The sequence below is a fragment of the Fusarium vanettenii genome (assembly GCF_000151355.1).
Source record: "Fusarium vanettenii 77-13-4 chromosome 9 genomic scaffold NECHAsca_6_chr9_2_0, whole genome shotgun sequence".
Taxonomy (NCBI): Eukaryota; Fungi; Ascomycota; class Sordariomycetes; order Hypocreales; family Nectriaceae; genus Fusarium; species Fusarium vanettenii.
In genome coordinates this window covers 111,822-132,839 of record NW_003315877.1, presented here as the reverse complement: position 1 = coordinate 132,839, position 21,018 = coordinate 111,822, and the positions used below count along the sequence as shown (strand labels likewise).

At 53.6% G+C, this 21,018-nt stretch overlaps 4 protein-coding genes across 4 annotated transcripts; 1 reads left to right on the top strand and 3 right to left on the bottom strand.

Annotated features, from left to right (window-relative positions):
* Window positions 1-4,771: 4,771 nt before the first annotated feature.
* NECHADRAFT_71645 (uncharacterized protein) lies at window positions 4,772-5,525 on the bottom strand. The gene is made up of 2 exons (XM_003049910.1): window positions 5,259-5,525; window positions 4,772-5,202 (listed from the first exon to the last, which is right to left on the bottom strand). Exons 1-2 carry the CDS (start codon window positions 5,477-5,479, stop codon window positions 4,797-4,799), a joined length of 627 nt encoding a protein of 208 aa, XP_003049956.1. The 5' UTR covers window positions 5,480-5,525; the 3' UTR covers window positions 4,772-4,796.
* A 1,551-nt stretch (window positions 5,526-7,076) lies between these two features.
* On the top strand, window positions 7,077-8,781 carry NECHADRAFT_84575 (uncharacterized protein; the record flags this gene model as incomplete). Its single annotated transcript, XM_003050283.1, has 2 exons — window positions 7,077-8,559; window positions 8,774-8,781. The coding sequence occupies 2 exons, from the start codon at window positions 7,077-7,079 to the stop codon at window positions 8,779-8,781; spliced, it is 1,491 nt and encodes a 496-aa protein (XP_003050329.1).
* Window positions 8,782-9,889: 1,108 nt separating this feature from the next.
* Window positions 9,890-11,306, bottom strand: NECHADRAFT_71644 (uncharacterized protein; the record flags this gene model as incomplete). The annotated part of the gene is made up of 1 exon (XM_003049909.1): window positions 9,890-11,306. The coding sequence occupies exon 1, from the start codon at window positions 10,814-10,816 to the stop codon at window positions 9,890-9,892; it is 927 nt and encodes a 308-aa protein (XP_003049955.1). The 5' UTR covers window positions 10,817-11,306.
* Window positions 11,307-14,801: 3,495 nt separating this feature from the next.
* NECHADRAFT_105240 (uncharacterized protein) lies at window positions 14,802-18,625 on the bottom strand (the record flags this gene model as incomplete). The annotated part of the gene is made up of 3 exons (XM_003049908.1): window positions 14,802-16,036; window positions 16,076-18,492; window positions 18,594-18,625. 3 exons carry the CDS (start codon window positions 18,623-18,625, stop codon window positions 15,102-15,104), a joined length of 3,384 nt encoding a protein of 1,127 aa, XP_003049954.1. The 3' UTR covers window positions 14,802-15,101.
* Window positions 18,626-21,018: the final 2,393 nt, after the last annotated feature.

The window sequence follows — 21,018 nt, the reverse complement described above, 5'->3', positions numbered from 1 at the left end:
CATGTCGACCTGCGGCAGCCTTGCGTCGCCACACACTCGTCGTGGATGCAGCATGGCAAGGGTCCTCCCTCAGGTCTCGGCTACCGACCCAGGACAGCAACATCCCACGGACGGCCTCTCACCTGGGCGATCATCTCCCGCGGACGGGAGAGCTACGTCTACTCTGAACATGCAACTGAGTCCCTGGAAATCCTGTGTCCGCGCGCGTACGGAAGCATTGGATGTCATGACTGCCGAGGCGACGCTTCAATCCCTGTTAAGACAAGCGGCGTTCCCGTCCGCTTGAATAGTTTGGTGGCTGGCCCATGGTTCTTTATCCCTCGACGGCTGCGCCAAAAGCTCATCACCTTGCAGCCCGGGAAGGGAACCGCAAGTAGGTATAGCACGCGCGGTATACTATGTACCCTCGTGCAGGCATTCATTCACTGTTGTGCATGCAGGCTTGTGGTGCCGTACCGTGGGCTTGGGTCCCGGCCCCGATCTCTATCAGCCTGCGACCAACCACGGAATCGACGTCAGAGCCCGCCAAATTTAATTATTACTCAACAAAGGCAAACCCAGGCTGAGCACCGTCTAACGGACCCTGGTCAAGCTCAAGACACACAACGGGGACGCGGAAAGAGGCTTGTGACTAGCTGGCCGTCTTTACTAGGGCCCAGAGCTGAGGCGTAGCAGGGGGTTGACCTCTAGATCTGGTTGGCCAGTGGCCAGATCTAAATGCCCGTTCGAGATAGACGAGCTTTTTGCCTCCTCGAGGCCCGTTCCCAGGTAATTATCAAGTGCTTTCTCACAGCCCAGAGACGGCAGAAATGCACTCAGTTACCTCAGCAGCGTCAGTCCGGGATGCACCCGGTGTTAGTTGACTCGAGCGGAGCAGGATCAATCGTCAATAATTTCTTGGCCGGCGGTTAATACGACTAACGGCCACCGCAGGCAGGTCCTCGGCAAACTATTGTCCTTGACGGGACCGAGATGAGCTGCCCCTATTCCCGCTTCGCCCATCACATCACGGCTCAGGTTTGCTATCGCAAGTCATGAAGGGCACACAGCTAAAGGAGGGATTTCGCCCAGCAGCAAGGATACACATTTTATCGGAACAAGAAAAAGCAATGGAAAAAGCAAGTTGGAGACGATGTCACACTCGTCCCCGATGGACCCGGTCGATTGGAAATCGACCTGTTCCCTCAGCCAGCACCCACATACATGTACATACCGTACCATACAGCTTTGGGTGCTGCAGCTATGATATGACTGGTGACTTGAGCGGGACAACGAACCGAATGAAACGAACTGTTGGTCAACGCCGGTGTGGCCAAAAAGGACCCTTTGATCTTCCCTTCAGGCCATCAAGGATGGAATGGCGATGATACACTGCGCGGGTGACAAGCCCCATTCAGCAACGATGACGATGCATTGTCTGTGGGGCGTGGGCTCAGCTCTCTGCCACTGTGCTCGAGAAAAGATACTCCTTGCCTCGGTTGTATTCATCGACTGCTCATCATTGACATTAGTCGGGGATCATTTGTTGCCAAAACGAATATGTTCCAGGCAGTTGACTACTGGGCGCTGTCCTAGCAGTTTAGCTGGGCTTCTCGATTCCAGCAGGTCAGACAAGACGCCAGGAATAGGGGAATCGGACTCACCAGGCTGTCGACGACCGACAGCTCAAGGATCAAAGAAAAATCTGCTTGATGTCAGCCGGCCCCTTGATGGCTTTTTCGCCACTAGCCGGTCCACTCGAATCGTGCAAGTGGGCATCCATGCTTGTCTCTCGGGAGTCTTTTGTCTTCCAGACTCGGGCATATTAACAATCTGGATAGAGACGTATATCGCACCAGCCACACTACAGTACTCCCAGTCGACTCTATTTGGAGCTCCGGCGATCAGATATCTACCAGCTGGGCGTGTGCGACAATGGCCGCTGAACCGCCGCGGACATGTCAAGACGAGAGCCCTACGGTACCAGGGGACCTAAGGACTGGGCGCCGCGCAGCCCTGCTGATTGGCGGCGACCCCCTGGCGTTCCCAGGGTGGTCCCAGGTGATTGAAGGCGGCCAACAAGTGCTGGGAGAGACTTGAGATGGGATCTACGACTAGCTCCGCAGGTGTGGCGGCGCGGTTACCATCCCTTCGGACTCCATCGATGTGCCCGTCGAACAGGGGCCGGCGCCAGATGAACGCGCCAGCACGCTACCGGGCCGCTGTCCAATGCCCTCGTGCTATCTGGGTAGTTGGATCACGGGTGACGCACTTTTCAGCTGCGTCTAGCACCGCCAGATCTTGGTTGAAAAAGCAAAGAGCTTGCCATGTCCCCACGCCCCCGAGACAGACAGATCGGTGTCGACCACAGTGCCGGCCCCGGGAGGGGTTGCAAGGGTTGGATGTGTTATTTCCAAACTAACGAGGACGTGCTGCTGGTACTCGTTTGGCACAACCATATGGCGACTGGTCCATGTATCTCGAGAAGCTGCTCTGCTCCGGGTCTGTCGGTTCCCTGCCAACGGCCAAGCAATTCTGGTTCCAAGGAGAGACCCATATTCGCCCGGTTGGCATATCAATCAATGGACAGAGGCTAAAGGGTTTCAATATGGTCGACCCTTGCAACCAGGACGCAGTCGAAAGCACCAGGAAGCGGCGCGATGCAGTCTATCCGCCATGTTAGCGCAGCAGGCGCCACCCATGCGGTTTGGTCGAGCGGCAGCGAGCTGTCTAGGCCGCCAGCCGAGGCTCCTTGATGCATGCGCGGCGTGGACATGGCCCGGTAAGCAAGGCAAGTCTGGGCGTCTCGCATCATGGTTACGGAACGAAACCCAAGGAGCCTTGGCCACGAGGTTCGACTGCGGGTTTGAGTTTTGAGGCTCCAAAGCAAAGCAAACCCAACCCTGGGCCTGGATCCAGCTGAAAGCTGCAGGGTGGCATGGCAGGGGAGAAAAGTGTGTCGACGGATGGACATGAGGAGTTGCAGGTGTCGTTTGGCGAATCATGAGCTTATGCTTTCAGATCCGGTGTGGCAACCAGATGCGACCTGTCAACTTGAGCGAATGAAAGTTTGACAGGCTCCCTTGCAGGGTGGTGGACGAGTTTGACACTCGATCGGGACAATGGTTGCGATGCTGGAAGACGATCAACTCGATCGACTATCCAATCTGGTTCAGTTGGGGGCCGTAGCAACACCAAGCTCACCAGCGTTCACGCTGACCAGTCAGTGACGGGGCCACATGACGATGCGACAAAGACTCACTGGGCAATATGCGACTGCTCCTTGGAGATTGAGTGGAGGATAAGGGAGTCGGGCCCCTTGCAAGGCTGTCTCAAACGTACACTCGGAAAGAGAAGATGCCGACGACTTTGAACTTGACTGATGTTATTCATTTCGACGCACCATTACAGCATGGTGAGGCGGAGTGAGTCGAGTCAAGCCCAGTCGATGGCCAAGGAGAGGAGAGGAGGGTATTAATGGCGATGCTGCCAAATGCAAATCGACCCGACGATCTCACCCGGTGAGGGATGGGCTCCAGATAAACATAGCACGGTTCCGGAAGCTCAACCAAAGGATTGGAGAGGAAAGAGGAAAGACAAGGCGGACAGGAAACACAACAGCCAAGACACGGAGCGTCACAGGACAGGAGGCAGCTTTGAGGGTGTATAGGGCGTGTCCATTGGATGTCATGCCAAGCCAAGCTGCGATGCGATGCGGTTGTCAAATACGATATCGGGAAGTTTCCATGTCAGAACAAAAGGTAGTTCCCAGGACCCTGGGAATGTCAGTCTGATGACGGTGACGTTCTGCGGTGTGCTGGATCGAGGGCACGCTGGATCTCTTGTGTTACCCCAGACGAAACAAGGCCAGGCCAGCAGTCTCATCTCGTCACAGCACAGCACAGCGAACCCGACGGTTACACGGACGATCCCCAGGGTGTTGTTGGACGCTAGCTCGTGGGCTCAAGCCTCCAGGGGGCACGGCAGAGGTGAAGCGTGTAAGGCTGGCGACATGACATGGCATAAAACGAGCCAGGGGCAGACTCGACAGGACAAGGACACGACCAATGAGTATATTTCGATGGCCGTTGCCAACGCCACAGGTGGCCATCTCTCAAACTGGCAAACGGGCCCGCGTCCTGGCTTCCGATGCAAGGACGCCACGACCAGGGATTTTGGCCTTGTGTAACACGAGAGAAGAGATGGATGCTTGGGGGTGGCTGCTCTGTTGCCGTTATTGTCTTCGACATGCACATACATGCATGCACATTGATTCATGTTGGATCGGCAGCGATTTCGGGGCCGAAAATTTACGGACTTTTTATTATGACGCGTGAGATCAGATGAGATTCATTGACAAGGAAGCCATCAATGATGAAGATTTGGACGAGGCGTTGAGGCTTGCCTTGCCGCCCTTGGCCTTGTGCTACCTAAGTACGGCACAGTGTGGTCACCGTCTTCTCCCTTCTAATCAAGAATTCCTAGGGTAGAGGCAGGTTTCTTGGTTCGTCGACGCCGAGCTCCATCATGGCTACGTGATGCTATGCAAGGGGAGAGGCAAGTTAGAATCTTGGACATTCTATTGTGCGAGGTGGATTCCGCTATCGTCTAGTTGACTCTTGCCTCTTGCCTCTACCCTTCCCTAACTTGGGAGACAACCAAGCAAAGGGTAGACAGATTTCTGGATGGGCTGGACTATGCCATAGTTGTGAATAACAGAGCTGATAAGCAGATGCACATGGTATGCAGGAGTCGCAGCACTCAGAAGGCTGTGTTGTGTTGAGCCAACAGACAGAAGCTTTATGGGTAATATTGATTCATCCGGCGAGTGCCTTTCCTATCAGCTCCTTGGCTCGATCACTGTGGTTCATCTCGAGGGCTAGTTGATGTCCCTTTTCACCCATCTTGCCCCAGGTCTTACGAAGAATATTCACCATCTTGTCTTCGTCGAGGTCCGACTTGCTCTCAAAGTCGTCAAACTGGTCATCAAGGAATACCAGGCAGGCCACATCCTCGAGAACCTGAGTTTCCTCGTCTGCCTTGAGATTCTCTTTCCGGATCAGGGCGGCCACACGGGCTCGATCCTCCTCGGGGATCGGGGGTTGGATTTCTGGTGAGGCCAGCAACTCGGCAACTTGAACGGCGGCCTGGGCCTTGAGCTTTGTGCGCCAAGTGAGATAGCCAGGACGGGTCATGGGATAACTGCTTCGAGGGATCTCCCATCTATGAGAATTTAGTGAGTCTCATGAAGCCATCACGAGTTGGGAAAGGGCACAAACCTCCTAAAGTGTTGAGCTCGACAGGCGAGCTGGAGCACAGGGCTAGCGGATGGGGATCGGAGAGCAAGCCACTTGGTCATCTTGCGAGCATAGTCAAGTTCGTAGGGAAGAGTGGTTCCATCGGGCCCTGAAGCTGTCCTCGGGTCCTCGGCGTGGGCAGCATCGATGAGCTCGAGGCCTCGGGCGTACTCGGCGGGGAGGGGAGGGGAGGAGTCGGGCATTGTGTTGGTTCTTGAACTCCTTATAGAGTCTCAACTTGGGTCTTCGGAACCTAAATGCGTGTTTGATAGAATGAGTGGTGTTTCGAGAGATGAAGATAGAGAAGAGGTAGTGCGAGTCAAGCGATATCCTGATGTTGAGCGAGTTGCGGGATGAGTCAGCGAAAATGGCGACAGCCCCATTGGGTCGTGATCAGACTAAGGTCTATCGCGAGAGCAATATACTTGATCTGGACTTTGCTATTACCTTAAGAGATTAATAGTCTTTGAATTGTGTCCTAAGTTCTGTGACTTGTGGTGTTGTTTTGGGACTTGAATCCTGTTATATTGAAACCATTGTTCTCTGGATTGTGCCCAAGACTCTCTTTGACTCCCTGAAAAGGAGAATGGCACCGTGAACAATAGTTATTGATGTTGACGGTGCTGTATTGTGCTCTGCTAGGCAGTGAATCACTGTCGATGCTTAGTAGCCGGAGGTGTCAAGGCGGCGGGGGAGTAGAGTATCACTTGGTCAACAATAGCGACAACAAGAAGCATCACGACCGGCATTAACAACTCGTAGATGACCTAAACAGTAGCCAAGCAGTATTTGATGAACTCTAGATAAATACGTAATTGTTTGTTGTTCTGTTGAATAATCTTCTGGTGTTGAGCATAAACTCTTGCGTCGTGTGCATACCACTCTTCTCCTAGCTTCTGCCACTGCCAAATACCGCACTTCTTCGTCTGATACTAGAGACGGCCCCTGAACACTGCTCGGCAGCTGTTCTCTGCCAGCTTTGGGATACTTCAAAAAGCTCGACTCTCTCCAACCTCTTCTCTTCCTCTTTCCTCCTCCCACACACAACACAACCCTTTCAAGCATCGCGAGATCTTGGGGGTGTTATTTCTTTGTCTTTCCTTTCTTGATCACCATTATCAACTTGGAATATCACGTACTCCTCATCTCTTGGATCGAGTTAGAGCGACGACCCTGCCCTCTTACCCAAGGGCGCTTCCCTCCTCTTCTCTCTCTCCTCTAACGCCCACAGCATCTTCATTCACCACTCGGAGCATCGCCGCGAATCTCGTTCTTGTCTGATCCCGCGATCGGGCGGCAGATCTTTGTACTTCTTCTCATTCACCTTCATACCATCTCGAATACCCTTCCCTTTCCCTCTCCCCAAATCATCTTGCTTCACTTCGAAGCGTCGTCATCGCGCCCTCGTTTCCTCTGATACCGCGACCGAGCATAAGACGTTGATGCTTTCCATCTACCCTTGAACCTTCTCCTGGAGACGCTTCTTCTCGTCCGCGAAGCATCCTTCATCCATCACCACAGGGGTCGCTCCAGAGATCCATCGCTCGAGCCTTTAGTGCTTCCGAACCCGCTCCTATCCTTCACCCAAAGCCAAGAGAGTCTTCTGCTCGTCATCCTCCTACATCCCCGACACAAAGCCCAAGGCACATTGCAACCAAGATCATCGACCGTCGTCTTTGATATTTTTCGCCTGTTACCGTGCTCAAGTCATCAGTACTGTCGGGCCCGATCATCCATCTTCCTTCATCTCAATACGAGACGCGCAACCAACAGCATACTTGAACAGCTTGTTCTTTCATCATGCGTCGTATGCGTCGTGGTAGACGTCCGCCGCCCTTGCCACCGCGAATCATCTTCCATGTAGCCAACGCCGAAGCCGTCAGAGGCTACGATCCTGCTGCACCAGGACGATCCGAGGGTCAGGGGGCTCCAGCTGCTCAGCCTTCTTACGAACTGAATGGAGCAGTCGTCAGCCCACCTCTTGTTCAGGCTCCTTACGAATTGGACGGTACCCCTATCGACCCTTCTTCGCAGGACGGGAGCACCTGTGTCAAGGGATGCAACAAGAAGTGTCCCAGAGGCAAATGTGTAAAGGCGACACGTCGTACCGTCAGTTTCAAAGACGATGGCTCTACCCAAGCCGAGAACAGCGAGTCCGAGACCCAAACCAACGAAGACAGCAGCAAGACGCCGTCCGAGGCCAAGAAGGCCAACAACAACGAATCCTCCAATGCAAACTCTACCGAGGATGAGTCTGAATCACAGAGTGACGAGCCCTCAACTTCAGAGGCTGAAGCAAGCTCAGTCAACGAGGACCCAGACTGGTCGATCTCCCAGGACTGTCTCCTCCGCGGAATGAAGGAAGGCAACTCATCTCTCCCCTGGGAGAAGATCGCGACCGCCCTCGGCAAGAAAAAGCCAGAGGTGATTGCCCGCTGGAACCTCATCAAGAACCTTCCCACCAAGAAAGATGCCGAGATTTCTTCTCCCGATGACATTACGAATTCAGATGATGACACCAGCGGCGATGCCGATGATGAATCGGAGACTGACACCGACCAAGAGTCGGAAGAAGACGAAGAAGAAGACGAGGAAGAATTCGAGGAAGAAGTCGGGATCGAAGAGCAAGACTCCGATGATGATCAAGACGAAGAGTCTGAGGAAGATTCTTATGTTGACGATGACGAATCTGATGATGATGACGAGGAAGAAGAAGAGTACGAAGCCAACACCAAGGGAAAGAGTCCTAGCCGCAACAAGTGGCACACCGGTGTCCGCAACGAAAAGGTTGCGGCCGAAAACAAGAAGGCAAAGGCCAACGCAAAGGTCAAGGCTGCCCAGCAGGATGACCACTCCTCCTCTGGTGAAGATGCATCTTCCGAGTCTTCAGATGTCGAGTCCAGCAGTTCTGATTCCCAGGTCATTATCAATGATTCTCACGAGCGCGCCAAAATGCGTCATCTCCACAAGTTACTCTATCCTCCTGAGATCCATCCCCAACCGGACAAGGATTTCTGTAAGAAGGACTGCGAGCTGCTCGGATCTATCGACGCCAAATACAAGAAGAGCCGCTGGTTAGAAATGCAGGCAAACTTCTACAACGTCACAGGTCGCCTGATCCCTCTGGAGACGATCCGAGCCAAGTGTGAGCGCGCCGAAGCTGAAGAGGCCGAGAAGGAGGCTAGACGTGCCAAGAAGGCCGCTGAGCGTGAGAAGCAAGACCGACAGAAGGTCAATGAGTGGATTCAAGACGTCCCTGAGAAGAATGAGTCCGGCGGTTCCGGTGAGCCCGAGGAGGAAGAGGACTCTGAGGAGTCTAATGAGGAGTCTGGCGAAGAATCTGGCGAAGAATCTGGCGAGGATTGTGAGGAGGACTCTGAAGAGGACTCCAGCGATTCTAGCGACTCTGATGACTCTGAGGATTCCGAGTCTTGAGCAGGATCAGAGTGAACCGACAAGTATCTTGTTGCGTGAGTGTCTCTCACGATTCAAAAAAGGATCATGATAATCGAGGGAATAGCCAGGTGGCGGTGGTGTTGTCGCAAGTCTTATAGAGAGAGAGTTGTTCCCGGGTTGGATTGGATCTTGATCGTTTATTTCATGTTCGTTGGATGGTGTTTCGATGGATTTCATAGAGACATTAAACAGACAGTAAACAAGACTCGTTCGACCAAACTCAGATAATCCACGTGTCGATGCAAACGTCCTGGGTATTGTCAATAAACATGCTAGGTACTCTTACATCTATCAGACAAGCCCGGTCAATCAATAAATAAATAAATCAGTCAGCCAATGCAAACAGAACCTCCTCCCTCTGTGATACCTTCTGTTCTATTTTCCTGCCACCAACAGCCGAGACCCTACCACATGAAAACAAATCATCAATAGATGAATACGTAGAAAAGTAAACGCACATGCATATCAGAGTCCGGAAGTATTTGGGTATCAAATAACAGAGTAGAAGTGAAGAAGAAAATGCACATCAAACGCGAAGGGGAAATTAGTCCTCGCGTTGCGTTGCGCCAACATGGATGCGTCCACTCCACGGCTCACAAGTAGATGGGGATGGATGGTGAGACTGACTGGCTGCGTGAAACAACATCCGGAGCCGTACCTAGGGTATGCTGTCGTTCCTCCCTCTCAACCGTGTCATGAGAAGCTCCGAGCGTGTGTCCTGTCCAGGTTTGCCCATCGGTCAATCGATGGACTCGTATGTGCCGTGAGTTGATTCAGTCTAAGCCCTCCTGTTGATCATGTCTGAGAATCCCCACACGTTGCCGTGTCGCGCTCGCGTGTGTGTGGTGCCGTGCCGTGCGGAACGGCCCGCTGAAACTGATTCAACCCCAAGTGTTGACTTGACTTCTTGGCGCGCCCGTCGTGACTCAAAATCATCCGCCGTCGTTCCAGCTCTGGTGTGGTGCAATCAATGCCTGGATCCAAGCAGTGTCGTGTCAGTCTGTCCCTGCTCGCATCAAGTTGCCCATGCCGCGAGCAAGTATCCAGACTCGACGTGAAGCTTCTCCCTGGCCCCCACAACCTCCCAAGGGTGCTCGCGATTATGCGCCCGCGATCAAAGCATTACAAATTTCCAACAAATCTCCCGGGCTGACTCTTCATATAGGGTTCTCCATCCCGGGGACTGCGGTAATTCCAGGCGCAGGGCTCTGGTTTGATGCCGACGCTCTGCTACCGCGCAGGTTGCCACTGGACCCGAGACCACGCTTCATCATCTTGCCAAGGACCGTAACCAATTCGCAAGCGTCGCCAAACATGTCGTCGTCCATTCCTTCGGTAGCTTCATAAACTTCCGCGATGGTGTCCTTGGCGAGCTTCCGGCTTGCCTCGGCGTCGTGGACACATTCGTACAAGAAGGCGGCATACTCAGTCTTGACTGAGAGTCGGAGAGAGTGTGATCCCCAAAGAAGAGAGTCGGCAAGGTGGATGGCCTCGAGGAAGTGCTGTTTTGCCTCTGGGAGATAGTCCTTGGCTGGAATGAGAAAGCTGGGGGAGAGAGGCATGCTTCGGTCCTCGAATCCTGGAGGCGGCATAACAGGGCCTCCCTCAAGAGGGTGAGTCGGTTGTACCGAAGAAGGTCTCGAGTCAGCCTCCAAGTCAATGGCTCGTCCTTTTCCCTTGTCCAACTGTGGCGTCAGAGTAGCTGTGACGTCTGGCGTATACCTGCCCAAGTTTGACACTACAGGTTGGTTGCCAAACAGGGCATAGATGTGAGAGAAAGAAGCACGAAGCTTGTAGGCGAGAACCTTGAGTTCACCATAGTTTCCAACCATGGGAATGACGTACTGCTCGAGCATTGTCCTGCCCTCGCGGGAGAGCCAGATGATGCGCAAGATGCGACGCACGGCATTGGGGGATGGCTCATAGTCGGGACGGCGCTGCTTCTTTGCTGCGACAAGCTGCTCAGCAAGATTCAGAGACAAGCCCAGAATCTTAAAGAGCATCGAGGCCAGGAGGGGATTGTCATTCTCGACAGCTTTGGCCAGCTTGCCGAGAAACTTTTGGTCAACCTCGGAGGACGCCATGCGGCCCAGCACAGACTTTCAAGGGGATAGTCGAAGCAGGGTCCACGGCTGAGACTAGGGGATTGGTTCAGTCTCGATATGTCGACCAGGGGAACAGAGGGGCGACGAGGGTGGGAAGGGAATAGCCTCGCATATGAATCAAAGCACGAGTGACAGGCGTCATGGACAGGAGCAGATCAGGAGGAAGCAGGGAAACAGGAGAAATGGAGGCAAGAATGAAGAGGTTGGCTGGACTAACCGGTACCGAGATCCACAGCTGCAGAGAGACGCACGGCGGGAACGAAGCGAAGTGCAGTGCAGGTCGTTGCGGCACGGCGCAGCGCAGGAGCTCGCGCAATGCAGCCCGATGAGAGGCAGCCAGAGCAGCCTAGAGAAAGGAGGCGAAAGGCTACTCGGTCCGCAGAGGGGCGACTCTACGGGTCGGCCAGCCAAGTTGAAGGCGCGCGCGCGACAGCTGGCAGGCTTTGATTGGGTCCGAGACGAGGTGGTGATGGTTGGCTCCAAGGCGAGCGATGAGATGAGATTTGAAGATCCAGAACGAGAGCGTCAGGACAAGAACGAGTGACTGATGACGCCTGAACGACGCAGAATCGATTATCGAGTGCTCCTGGGACCAATTGACCTATTTCGAGATCAGAGGCGAACGGTACACACGAGGGCGCATGCGCATGAACGACCCAGGGCCCAGCTTCAACTGAACTGAACGTACGTACGGTACGGTACACTGACGACGAATGAGACGCAGGCGGGCAAACGAACGCGTGAAAACTGGGAGCCAGCAACCACAGGACTACAATGGAGGGCTCGGCAGAAAACGAGAGACTAGCAGCAAAGAGCAAACGCGAAGGCGGCGACACCGGATAGCATGGCGGAGGAACGACAGGACAGCAGGCTCGTTGGGGGATGTTGATATAGCGGCCGGCCAGTCGCGCGCTGGGTTGAGGTGTGAGCGCGAACGAACGAGCGAGTGTGAGTGAGAGTCGCCCAGCAGGCAGAGAGAGCGTGAGACGTGGGTGCAGTCAGGTCCAAAGCAAGAAGCCGAGGCGTCCTCAGGTGCAGCGAATGGGCAGGGCAGGCGGTGAGCAGCGCGGGCGACAGGCCTAGCAAGACGGTCAGCGGGCTGCCAACTGGGGGTCTTTGTCCCAAGACTGGGTCTGCGAGGTGGCCTGTCAGGCTAGACAAGGGACCCCGAGCCCGAAAGAGGCACCACTATCGCCAATGCACCACTGGGCGCCAGTGCAGGTGGCCAGGGGCTTGTCTAGTCGGATCGAGTCCTTGAGGATGTTGGCGATAGAACCAGGCACTACGACGGAATGCGGGTAGCAGTTGTCGAAGTCTCGGGTGGGGAGCTTTGAGAAACGGTACGGTGACGAGGGACAAGGACGGATGACTGACGCTTGGTCCAATCGAAAGACGACTGAATGATGCTGTTGACGAGTTCAAAGCTTCGGATGAATTGCTCGAGAGGTGTCACGCGTTCAGCAGATGTCAATGCTTTCTAGGTGCTGGCTGTACAGCAGTTGAGGCAGATGCAAGAGGCGAAACGATTGGTGAGTGAGTAAACAAAAGCCGCGCCAAATCGATGAACCGCAAGGGTGTGCTGTCAGGGCAGCTCCAACCGCTGCAGTCGATGCTGATGCTGATGGGCCGAATCTTGAAGATGCGAACCGTACGAGGAAAACGGACAGTGATGGATTTCAATATTTCGCAGATATAAGATATGAGCAGAGAAAATTAATATTCGAGGTTGGAGATGAGACCACAGACAGAGAAGACAAAAATAACACGCACACTGAACGCACGGGGCGACGCGGCACGACGCGGTAACCGTACGGGGAACCCGGCTCCTTGGGACCTGAACCTTACTGCGGGCGGACAAAACAGGAGGAGCCAGCACGAGAAAAAGAACCACAAGAAAAAAAGCTGGCCAAGAGTAGAAAAAAAATAAAAAGTGCCATGAGGCTGTCGTTGGCGGCGGGGACGAGGTTGGATTTTTGCTTCACAAGAGTTTAAAAAAGAAAAGAGGAAAAGAAATTATGTCGCTCGGCAAGATCGGGTGGAAATGAGGTCTTTGTTCACGACAGGCGCGTTCCTTCCCTCTCTCTCTTTTTTTTTTTTTCCTCTTCATTCATGATCGTGGACATGATGATGAGCAACGTAACGGGGAAGGAATCATGGAGCCTTGTTTCTTTTGCCGGCCAAAGGAAAATGATTTCCCATGTGATTCAAATATCACGGCTCATCTAATCTCGCCCAGTTTCCTCTTCTGGACTTTTTGCCGACTTGACTCGAGTCTTCTCTTCTTGTTATACGCGACATCCGCTCACTTACACGCCTCGTTCGCCATGTTTAATACGAATACTCCGTTTCGTACTTCCCTCCCCTTCTGTCCTCCCTCCTTGCGGCTTCGATTCCGTCTCTTCCCTTTGTGCAAATCCTCCTTCTCTCTCTGATGATACCCTTGTCAGCTGTACCCTGCCCGAAAAAACATGACGGGCATCAAAATGTCAGCCAGCAGATCGTACGTGCGCATGAGGACCCAGAAAAAAAGGGAAGCAGAGTCAAGGGATGATTACAAGCTAACGTAGGTACGGAGGGACACGCACGATGTGACACGCAGGCGAAGCGAAGGAGAAACACGGGGGGGTTCTCCCGAGACCTTTCTAGCTCATCCAATCCATTCATCCATCGCCTTGGCTTGACATCACAGCAACGTCTCACTGTCTGCGATCTTGTGTCAACCACCTCGAGACTCGGAAACCTAAATGGCCGTTGGTATTACGCACGTTTACGCAACTATCATGTTGGCTGGTAGATCCTAGTCTCACCCTATCAGCTTCAGGTTCGCCATGCCATCATGACATGAAGCCACCCCTGTCTGTTCTTTGGGCGTCTCTGTGCTCCACGTAGGTAGTTAATCCCCCGCCTATGGCAAGCCTAGGTACCATCGTGCATCATGTCTTTACATTGGACCGATGACATGGCATGGAGCCTGACTTGACTTACAACTCAGTGTCTCCCGATACCAAGAAGAGCTTGCATGCCATTTCATCAGTGCTCAATACTCACATCATCCAATATTCCATCCAGCTCACTGCCCTCCATCCCATCCTTTTACGTCTAGTGCACCGTCCTCCTCCAATCATCATCTACCCTGCACTCCCCAACCACCTCAATTATCTCGCCCAAGATCTTGCATCGTTCATCCTCATCGACTCAATAACCATCCGCCCGATATCGCGGGTGGCCTCTTTTTATGCGGCCACCCTCATTGACCACGTAGCTCTCAGGTCTCGATCGCCATCAAGCCCAATCGCCTGCCATGGTCCAATCCCGAACCCCCCCCCCCCCCCCCAGCATCGCCCATTCTGGAGGCATGCACCAGACCTGACCCAGCCAGGACACACTTACACGCGAAGCAGCCCAAAGCGGCCACCACCAACACCAACACCAACCTCTTGTTTTCTCAATAGCCTCCAGCCAGTTGCTCGTATCGTCGCCTCGCTCACCTCCGTGCCCGAGCCTAACCTACCTACCTACCTACGCGTCAGAGTAGCGGTGAACCAACAGGTCTGGTTCTCCTGACTATTCCCTGGCATTCCCTGTGCTCCATCCATGATATCGTCTCTCGTCCTCAATCATGGCCCATTACTGTAACAGATACAGTGTCCGCAGGGACCCGTCTCCTGCACGTCAAGAGACGGCATTGCCGCACCAGGCCCAAAGCGCCAAAGTCTGCCACTGTGATACAGAGACCATGTGAAACAAAGCTTCAGGTTCCCTTCAAACGTTTGCTCCTCCGCCTCTGCGGCTGTCTTAGACATCCATGGCTCTGCCCTGGCTTACTGTGGGCCTGGAAAAGGACTCTGGAGTCTTACCTGCAGAGCCATCAGCATCCATATGGATCCGGTTCGGCCTGTGGGTGCCACCCCAAGCTGAATTCTCCAGCCCCATCTTCTCAAATCTCAACGTCCAACGTCAAAGGCCAAAGCAAGTCAATGTATTCGTTAGCCCACGTCTATGAGCTTCGTTTCCCACCGTCTATGGCATGTGACGCCGGTTGAACCCATGTACGACGCCTGTCCCTAAAGCTCCCTTGAACTGTACTCCATCCAAGTCGGGGAATCATCCGAACGAGCTATACAACCGATTGACCACATGTACGCCTTCCTTCTATTCCAACCAGACCGTTCCGTTATGCATCCAATGTCCAATGCCAAGATGACCTAAAAGCCAAACGCCAAATGTCATGTCCCATGACTAAAACGCTGTCCCGTCTGCTCCATCACGTCCAAGCTCTAGGCCGCACCATTGCGCCTGGTTTTCGACGCCTGCTTCCAACATTCAGGTGCTCAAGAGCCCTGTCATCTATACTGCTCTCGAATCGTTCGTGGCCGCCCACTGTAACCAACTTTACCACATTTCCAAAGCTGAATGCAACAGATCGCTGTCCCACTCTGACCATTGGTCCTAGGTCTGACACAATAAGATGTCCTGCCTTCTCGTCGTCCTGGAAGAGTGGTCGTGTTTCGTCCGTCCTTAGCTGGCCGCTTTGTGGTGCTGTCCATATCTCCCACCGTCCGAAGAGGTCTCGCGCCGCCTCCTTGCGCGGAGATCGATGCCGAAGCCCTTCTGTTTTGCGTCGCCCGTTGCTTTCGATATCGAGAACTCGAGCTGACTTTTGCCGTATCCCTACTACACTACCGTCTGATAGAACACTCCAAGAGCCTGGGTTTTCGATATGTCTCCGGCTCTCCTTGACTGATTCCCACGAACACCAGCCCCTCGTTGTCGGCGTAGCAGAGCTGTGAAAGCAAATCATGTCGTTTTCACCCGGGGGTGTATATGTTTGTACCACGCAATCTCCCGAATCTGCCTCGGTGTAACATAGGATGAACCATGACAAACCCTTGACCCCTGTCTGCGAAGACTGTCCATTGAAAAATGCGCTTTGGAGAGACCGCTGGTTCATGCGTTCCGTGGAAAATGTGTGGACAAGACTGTAGCCGTCAAGGTTGACGAGATGAACACGGTTGACACCCGCAATCAAGAAGAGACCCAATGAGGCGAGCGGGACTACCTGATGCACCTCGTCTTGTTCCAAGCCTTCTAGCTGAACACTGCGGGAGTTCCATGATAACGTCTCCCGAGTTGCCGCGTGAACACATCCTCGTCGAGATGCCGTAATGATTGCGACTAATGGCGCCGTCTGTTTGCTTCCTATTGAAACGATGTCGTGTCAGTATTCTCTCTACGTACTCCCAAAGCAAAGCCAGAACCTACGCTTTTCAATAAGGGGTCGGACACAGGTTAAGGGGCTCCGGCAAACTCCAAAATCTGCCCCTTCACCAGCATCGGGCACAAACTCGGTCAATGTGCCATTTCTCCGCACAAGGACCAGCCTGGGGATGTCGGTATGCGGATCGGGGGAACCAAAGAAGAACGCCTCGGGCTTTTGGCCATATAGATCGACGGATAGCCAAGGTCCCCATGTTTTGTCCTTCAGATTCCATAGCGCTGCCTTGTAAGTGGATAAGATTGCGAGCCACTTTGAGTTGTCGTCAATGGCCATGGCGAGAACCGGAAAAGGAGCATCATCTGATTGCTCTCCGTCAACAACCACGTAGTGAAGCCCCCCCGGGCGAACATCCCACACACGGATCAGGCGATCCAGTCCAACTGATACCACATGACCATCAGGAGCAGCCGCCAGCATCGCGATGTCAAGCACATGGCCTCTAGTAAAAGACTTGACGCCCAATGTCGGATCTGTGTCGGAGTGGCGATCGTCGTCATCAGCCTCATCTTCCCACAGGAGAAAACTGGTAAGTAACCGAACGGCCGCAACAACCACAATGACAATAACCATAAACCGCGTAAGCTGGTGGTTGACAAAGTCGTACACTGCTGGGAGCAATGTAGGTTCCTTGTAGTTCGGCATACGGTCTGAGCCTTTCATAACAAAGACGACTGGTTCGTAAACTCGGGCAACGTAACTGTGCGCCTGGGGCTTGATGATGCTGATGATTTCTTGAGCTGTTTCGTGATCCTGCAACCGTAACCACGATTTTGGACTTCGTGCTTGGTGAATAGCATCTAGTGAGGTCCGAGATGACTCTGAGCTCTCTGGGACATTTTGGCGTCGATAGAGGTGAACGAGAAAATGCAACAAGGTGTCGTCCTCGAAAAAGTGCCACTGTGCAATGATGACAAAACCAAGCATGATGACCGTGCCAGCAATGCGAGTTGACATTGTTACCTTGCCTTGGAGCATAAGCTCCCATGCGGTGCGAGGTCTGAATTCAGATGCGCCACGGTTGTGTCGCATCGAGGCTTTTGCAAGCGCCTCACTGAGTTCCGTCCGCTGCACATCAACACTCAAGACCGAAAGGAAGAAGGTTGAGAGGTAGAAGAAGTCGAACACAATGGCCACGGCAGCAAAGATGCAGAATGCCGAAACGCCAGCCGACACCCAACGGGAAATCATCAGCAAAAGGAAGACATTTTGCATGGAGCTGGCAATAGCTGTATACGCAGTCTCACCAAAGGCGTGGCCGATGCGGCTACTCGTCGAGTCTTCGGCTGGGGTTAGTATGACAGCATTTATCAGCCTGAAGATGTTCTCGAGGCTCATGGCAAGCACAACCAGCGGGTAAGCAGCTCGGGGGATGCGTGACAAGTCAAGCCTGAAGATGGCGCAGACGGTAAAGCTTGACATGACGGAAAATGCAATCTGAGCCATGACCGTGACGGTAAGGCCAAACTTGGACTTGAAGGCCCGAAGTTTAGACAGACTCATCAAGAAGTAAATGGTAGTCAAGCCGTAAGCTACGGCGAGAATGACTGAATCCTGGCGAGATATGGGACGAAACTGGAACTCGTAGAGCTGGCTTGCCATGGAACGACCGCTGGGAGGGTAGATATCCCATTTCTCAGAGACCTTGCCCGGAAGCATGGCAGCCTTTCTCTCCCATTGCTTCCCTACAGGCGAATCTCGAAGATAAACGAGGGTGATGACCAGGGCGTCTGCGGCGAGGAGGCGACGTTCTTCGAATCTTTTGCCGCTGAAGACGATGGAATGCCTGAGTGTGACATTGACCGAGGTCGACTGGGTTTTCCTGTCGTTCACAGTTGCCAAAATATCGGGATCCGCCAAGATGCGCTCCTGGGTGCAGTCCCAATACTGAAGAGGAGAATGGAAGAACCAAGACTGATTGGTCAGCCCGTTAATGGCGTGGAACGCATCGCGTTCACCTGTAGAAAGATCTGCGCCTGGCTGAGGAGTGTTGCGGGGGACTTGATGAGCTCGGCCGGGCCTGAAGTTTTCAGTCTTGCCGAGTAGTTCATCCTGTAACTCCAAGGCGGAAGCAAGAAGTTCCTTGTCCAGAGCCTGCATATAAGTCCCGTGAACCCAGATAGACCGCATCATGACATCGGGATTGATGCTGGCGCCATAGGGCAAGGGCTGGGCAACGGTCCAGGCATGGTGAGGTAGATTGGAAGCGCCGTTGACGTAGTCACTAGTGAAGAGGTATGGGATAGGGTAGATGAGCATGGTGGCAACCACCACCGAGACGAGGAGTGTGGTGACAACATGGTTGGCGGCATAAGACCCGTACCGAGAGAGACCATGACGGAGAGGATGAGTAGGCGCAAGCACCGGCGCTTCCGTTGTTCTGTCGCAGGATGTGAGCTGAGGACGGAACGGAGCGGGGAACGGAGACGGAGATGGAGAAGACGGGAGAGCTCGTGGGAGTTCGGAGCAAACATGACTGACCCTCGGAGTGGGTACAACAAGTACCAAATCATGAGGACGGGAGATGAGAGGGATGCCGCCTACTGTCCCATGTGTGAATTCGTAAGTCCAAGGTGGAAAGATCAGCAAAGGCGGGAATGAAGCAGTAGCTTAAGCTTCGTGATGCGTCAAGAGGCGGTTGGCGTGACATGGACTAAACGTCTAATAATGAGGAAGTGATGCGGTGGTGCGATGTGCGAACGCGGGCTGCGCCGCCCGGGAAACCAGGCGATGCTCGACGGGACGAGGGCGAGGCCAAGGACCGCAGACGATGACCAGGGCGCAGTGAGGCTCGTGTTAGCGATCGCCGCAAGCGTCCGTGTCGTCAGGTCAGGCCAGTTTCAGCGCAGATCAGGTCACGAGACTCGATGGCGCCGGCGCTGGACTGGCAGCGACACTGGGAGGACAAGGACAGGGTGTGGCTTTGGGAGAAGGTGGCTGGCATGGACAATAGATGGCCCGTGATGATATGTAAGGTGTCTTTCGAGATGATGAAGGTCGCGGGAAGGGTGTTGCCGTCAGCCTTGGTGAGTTTCCGGCAATGGCGACGTGGTGAACAGAGACAGAGGTGCTTGAGCGTAGAGGATCGTCGAGATCTCAGTGTGACGAGATGGTGATGGAGGATGGAAAATTGGCAGCTGGACGCTACGGGAAGTGGAAAACATGAGCTAAGATGGATAGCGGCGATGACGGCAAGGCACGAGGCTGTTCCTTGTTACTCGACCCTGCCTTCCCGTCTTTTTGGGTTGGTTTTGGGTTTTGGGCAGGTGGGGGGATGGGATGGAATTGGATTGGGGAATGGCCGTGGACGGGATGGCAGGAAGGCGGGAACTTCAAGGATGGGAGGCACTCAAAAGAGAAGGAGCAAGAAGGGGAAACCGATTGGGGTACGGTGAGAGTTGAGTTGGGGATGGGGGCTCGCAGATGAAAAGAAACTGGAACCCAGAAGGGAAATAGAAAGGGAGATCAACAAGCCGCTAAGGGCTACTCTTGCCGTTCCCATTGGCATCCGCAGCCTCTGGGCGCGCGGCCCGTGTGCAAATGTCCTCAGTCGACGCGTTCTAAGAGGAACCTACCTAACCAGTGGTCGACCGAGGTGAACCAAGCAAGGTACCTAGCCTTGGAAGAGAGGCAATGGCATGTGGGAGAGAGGGGGGGAGCTTCCCGAGTGGAAAACATGGGGTGAAAACACCACTAAAACAAATACCCGATAGAAATGACGAAAATGGGCTTTTGACGACGGGGAAGGGCCCGCGAAAAGATCAGCTGTTTAACGCCCATCGCCGCCTCCAGAATGCAACATGGAAGAAAGAAAGATGTACCTTGCCTGGACCCGGGTCCTGGGCCATCCATGCAATGGCCCACAATAGCTACAGACGGTATACCTTTAACCCAACGACACTGAAGCGGCGGTCAGAGGTACTCACGGCGTACCTTGCACGTAGCGTGAATTGCTTTCCCGCTGTGTCCCAGTTTGGATTCACAAAGCCCTTTTTGTGATACTTGGCGGTTGCACAAGCTTGGATAGGGGTAAATACTCTGAAATGAAACCCGCTCGTCCACGGCACGATGAGCTTGGTAAGGGAATATGCGACGCTGGCTATTGGTCGTTGGAGGATAATTAATCGTACATCAAGCCAGTGGTCAAGGCCAAGGATACCCTTTGAGGCAGGGGAATGCACTTTGCCAGCCTTAATGCTACCGCATCGCACTATTCCGGTAACCCCCCTGGCACCCATGTCCCTGCTTCCCGTCCTGAACGATACCTTTGAAGTCAAGCCGCCTTTTTCTTTTTCTCATGTCGGTACACGGTTGACAATTTGTTGGAATGCCGAGGAGTCAGAGTCTTTTGTGAACTTGGCCTGGCTTTAATGTTCAAGCTCATTCTCAGCTTCCCCTCGTTCAGTGTTACCTCCTGGTTTTTAAACACACTGCCCAATGCAATTCAACTCTCCTCAACCCTCATGTACTCTTTAAGCCACCAGGTAAAACTGTCTATCCCGAAAAGGGATGGGCCCTTGGACCTGGACTTGGGCTTGAAATCCTAATAACCTTGATAGCCCAGCCCTCTTCTTTTTCACTCTCGAATGAGTCGAATCTCAGCTCGGTCGAGTGACCCCAATGGTAATACATCCATCAACCCAGACTGAGCTGAGGCGATTCTGAGACCTTTTCAAAGTCTAACCACTCTACGGCTCAAGCATCCAAGTTACTCCGCGACATTTGCCGACACGGTTAGGACCCCCACATTCTTGCCATCGGTTCGGGTCTCGACTTGAAGCGTGGGAGTGTGATCCTTAATTTGGGTCAAGTGTCGCGGGTCTCACTCGCAATGGCATTCCCACGCAAGGAGTTGGTGGTCGCAAAGGCTTTTCCCAAGAGATGGATGTGAGCTTATGGCCACAAG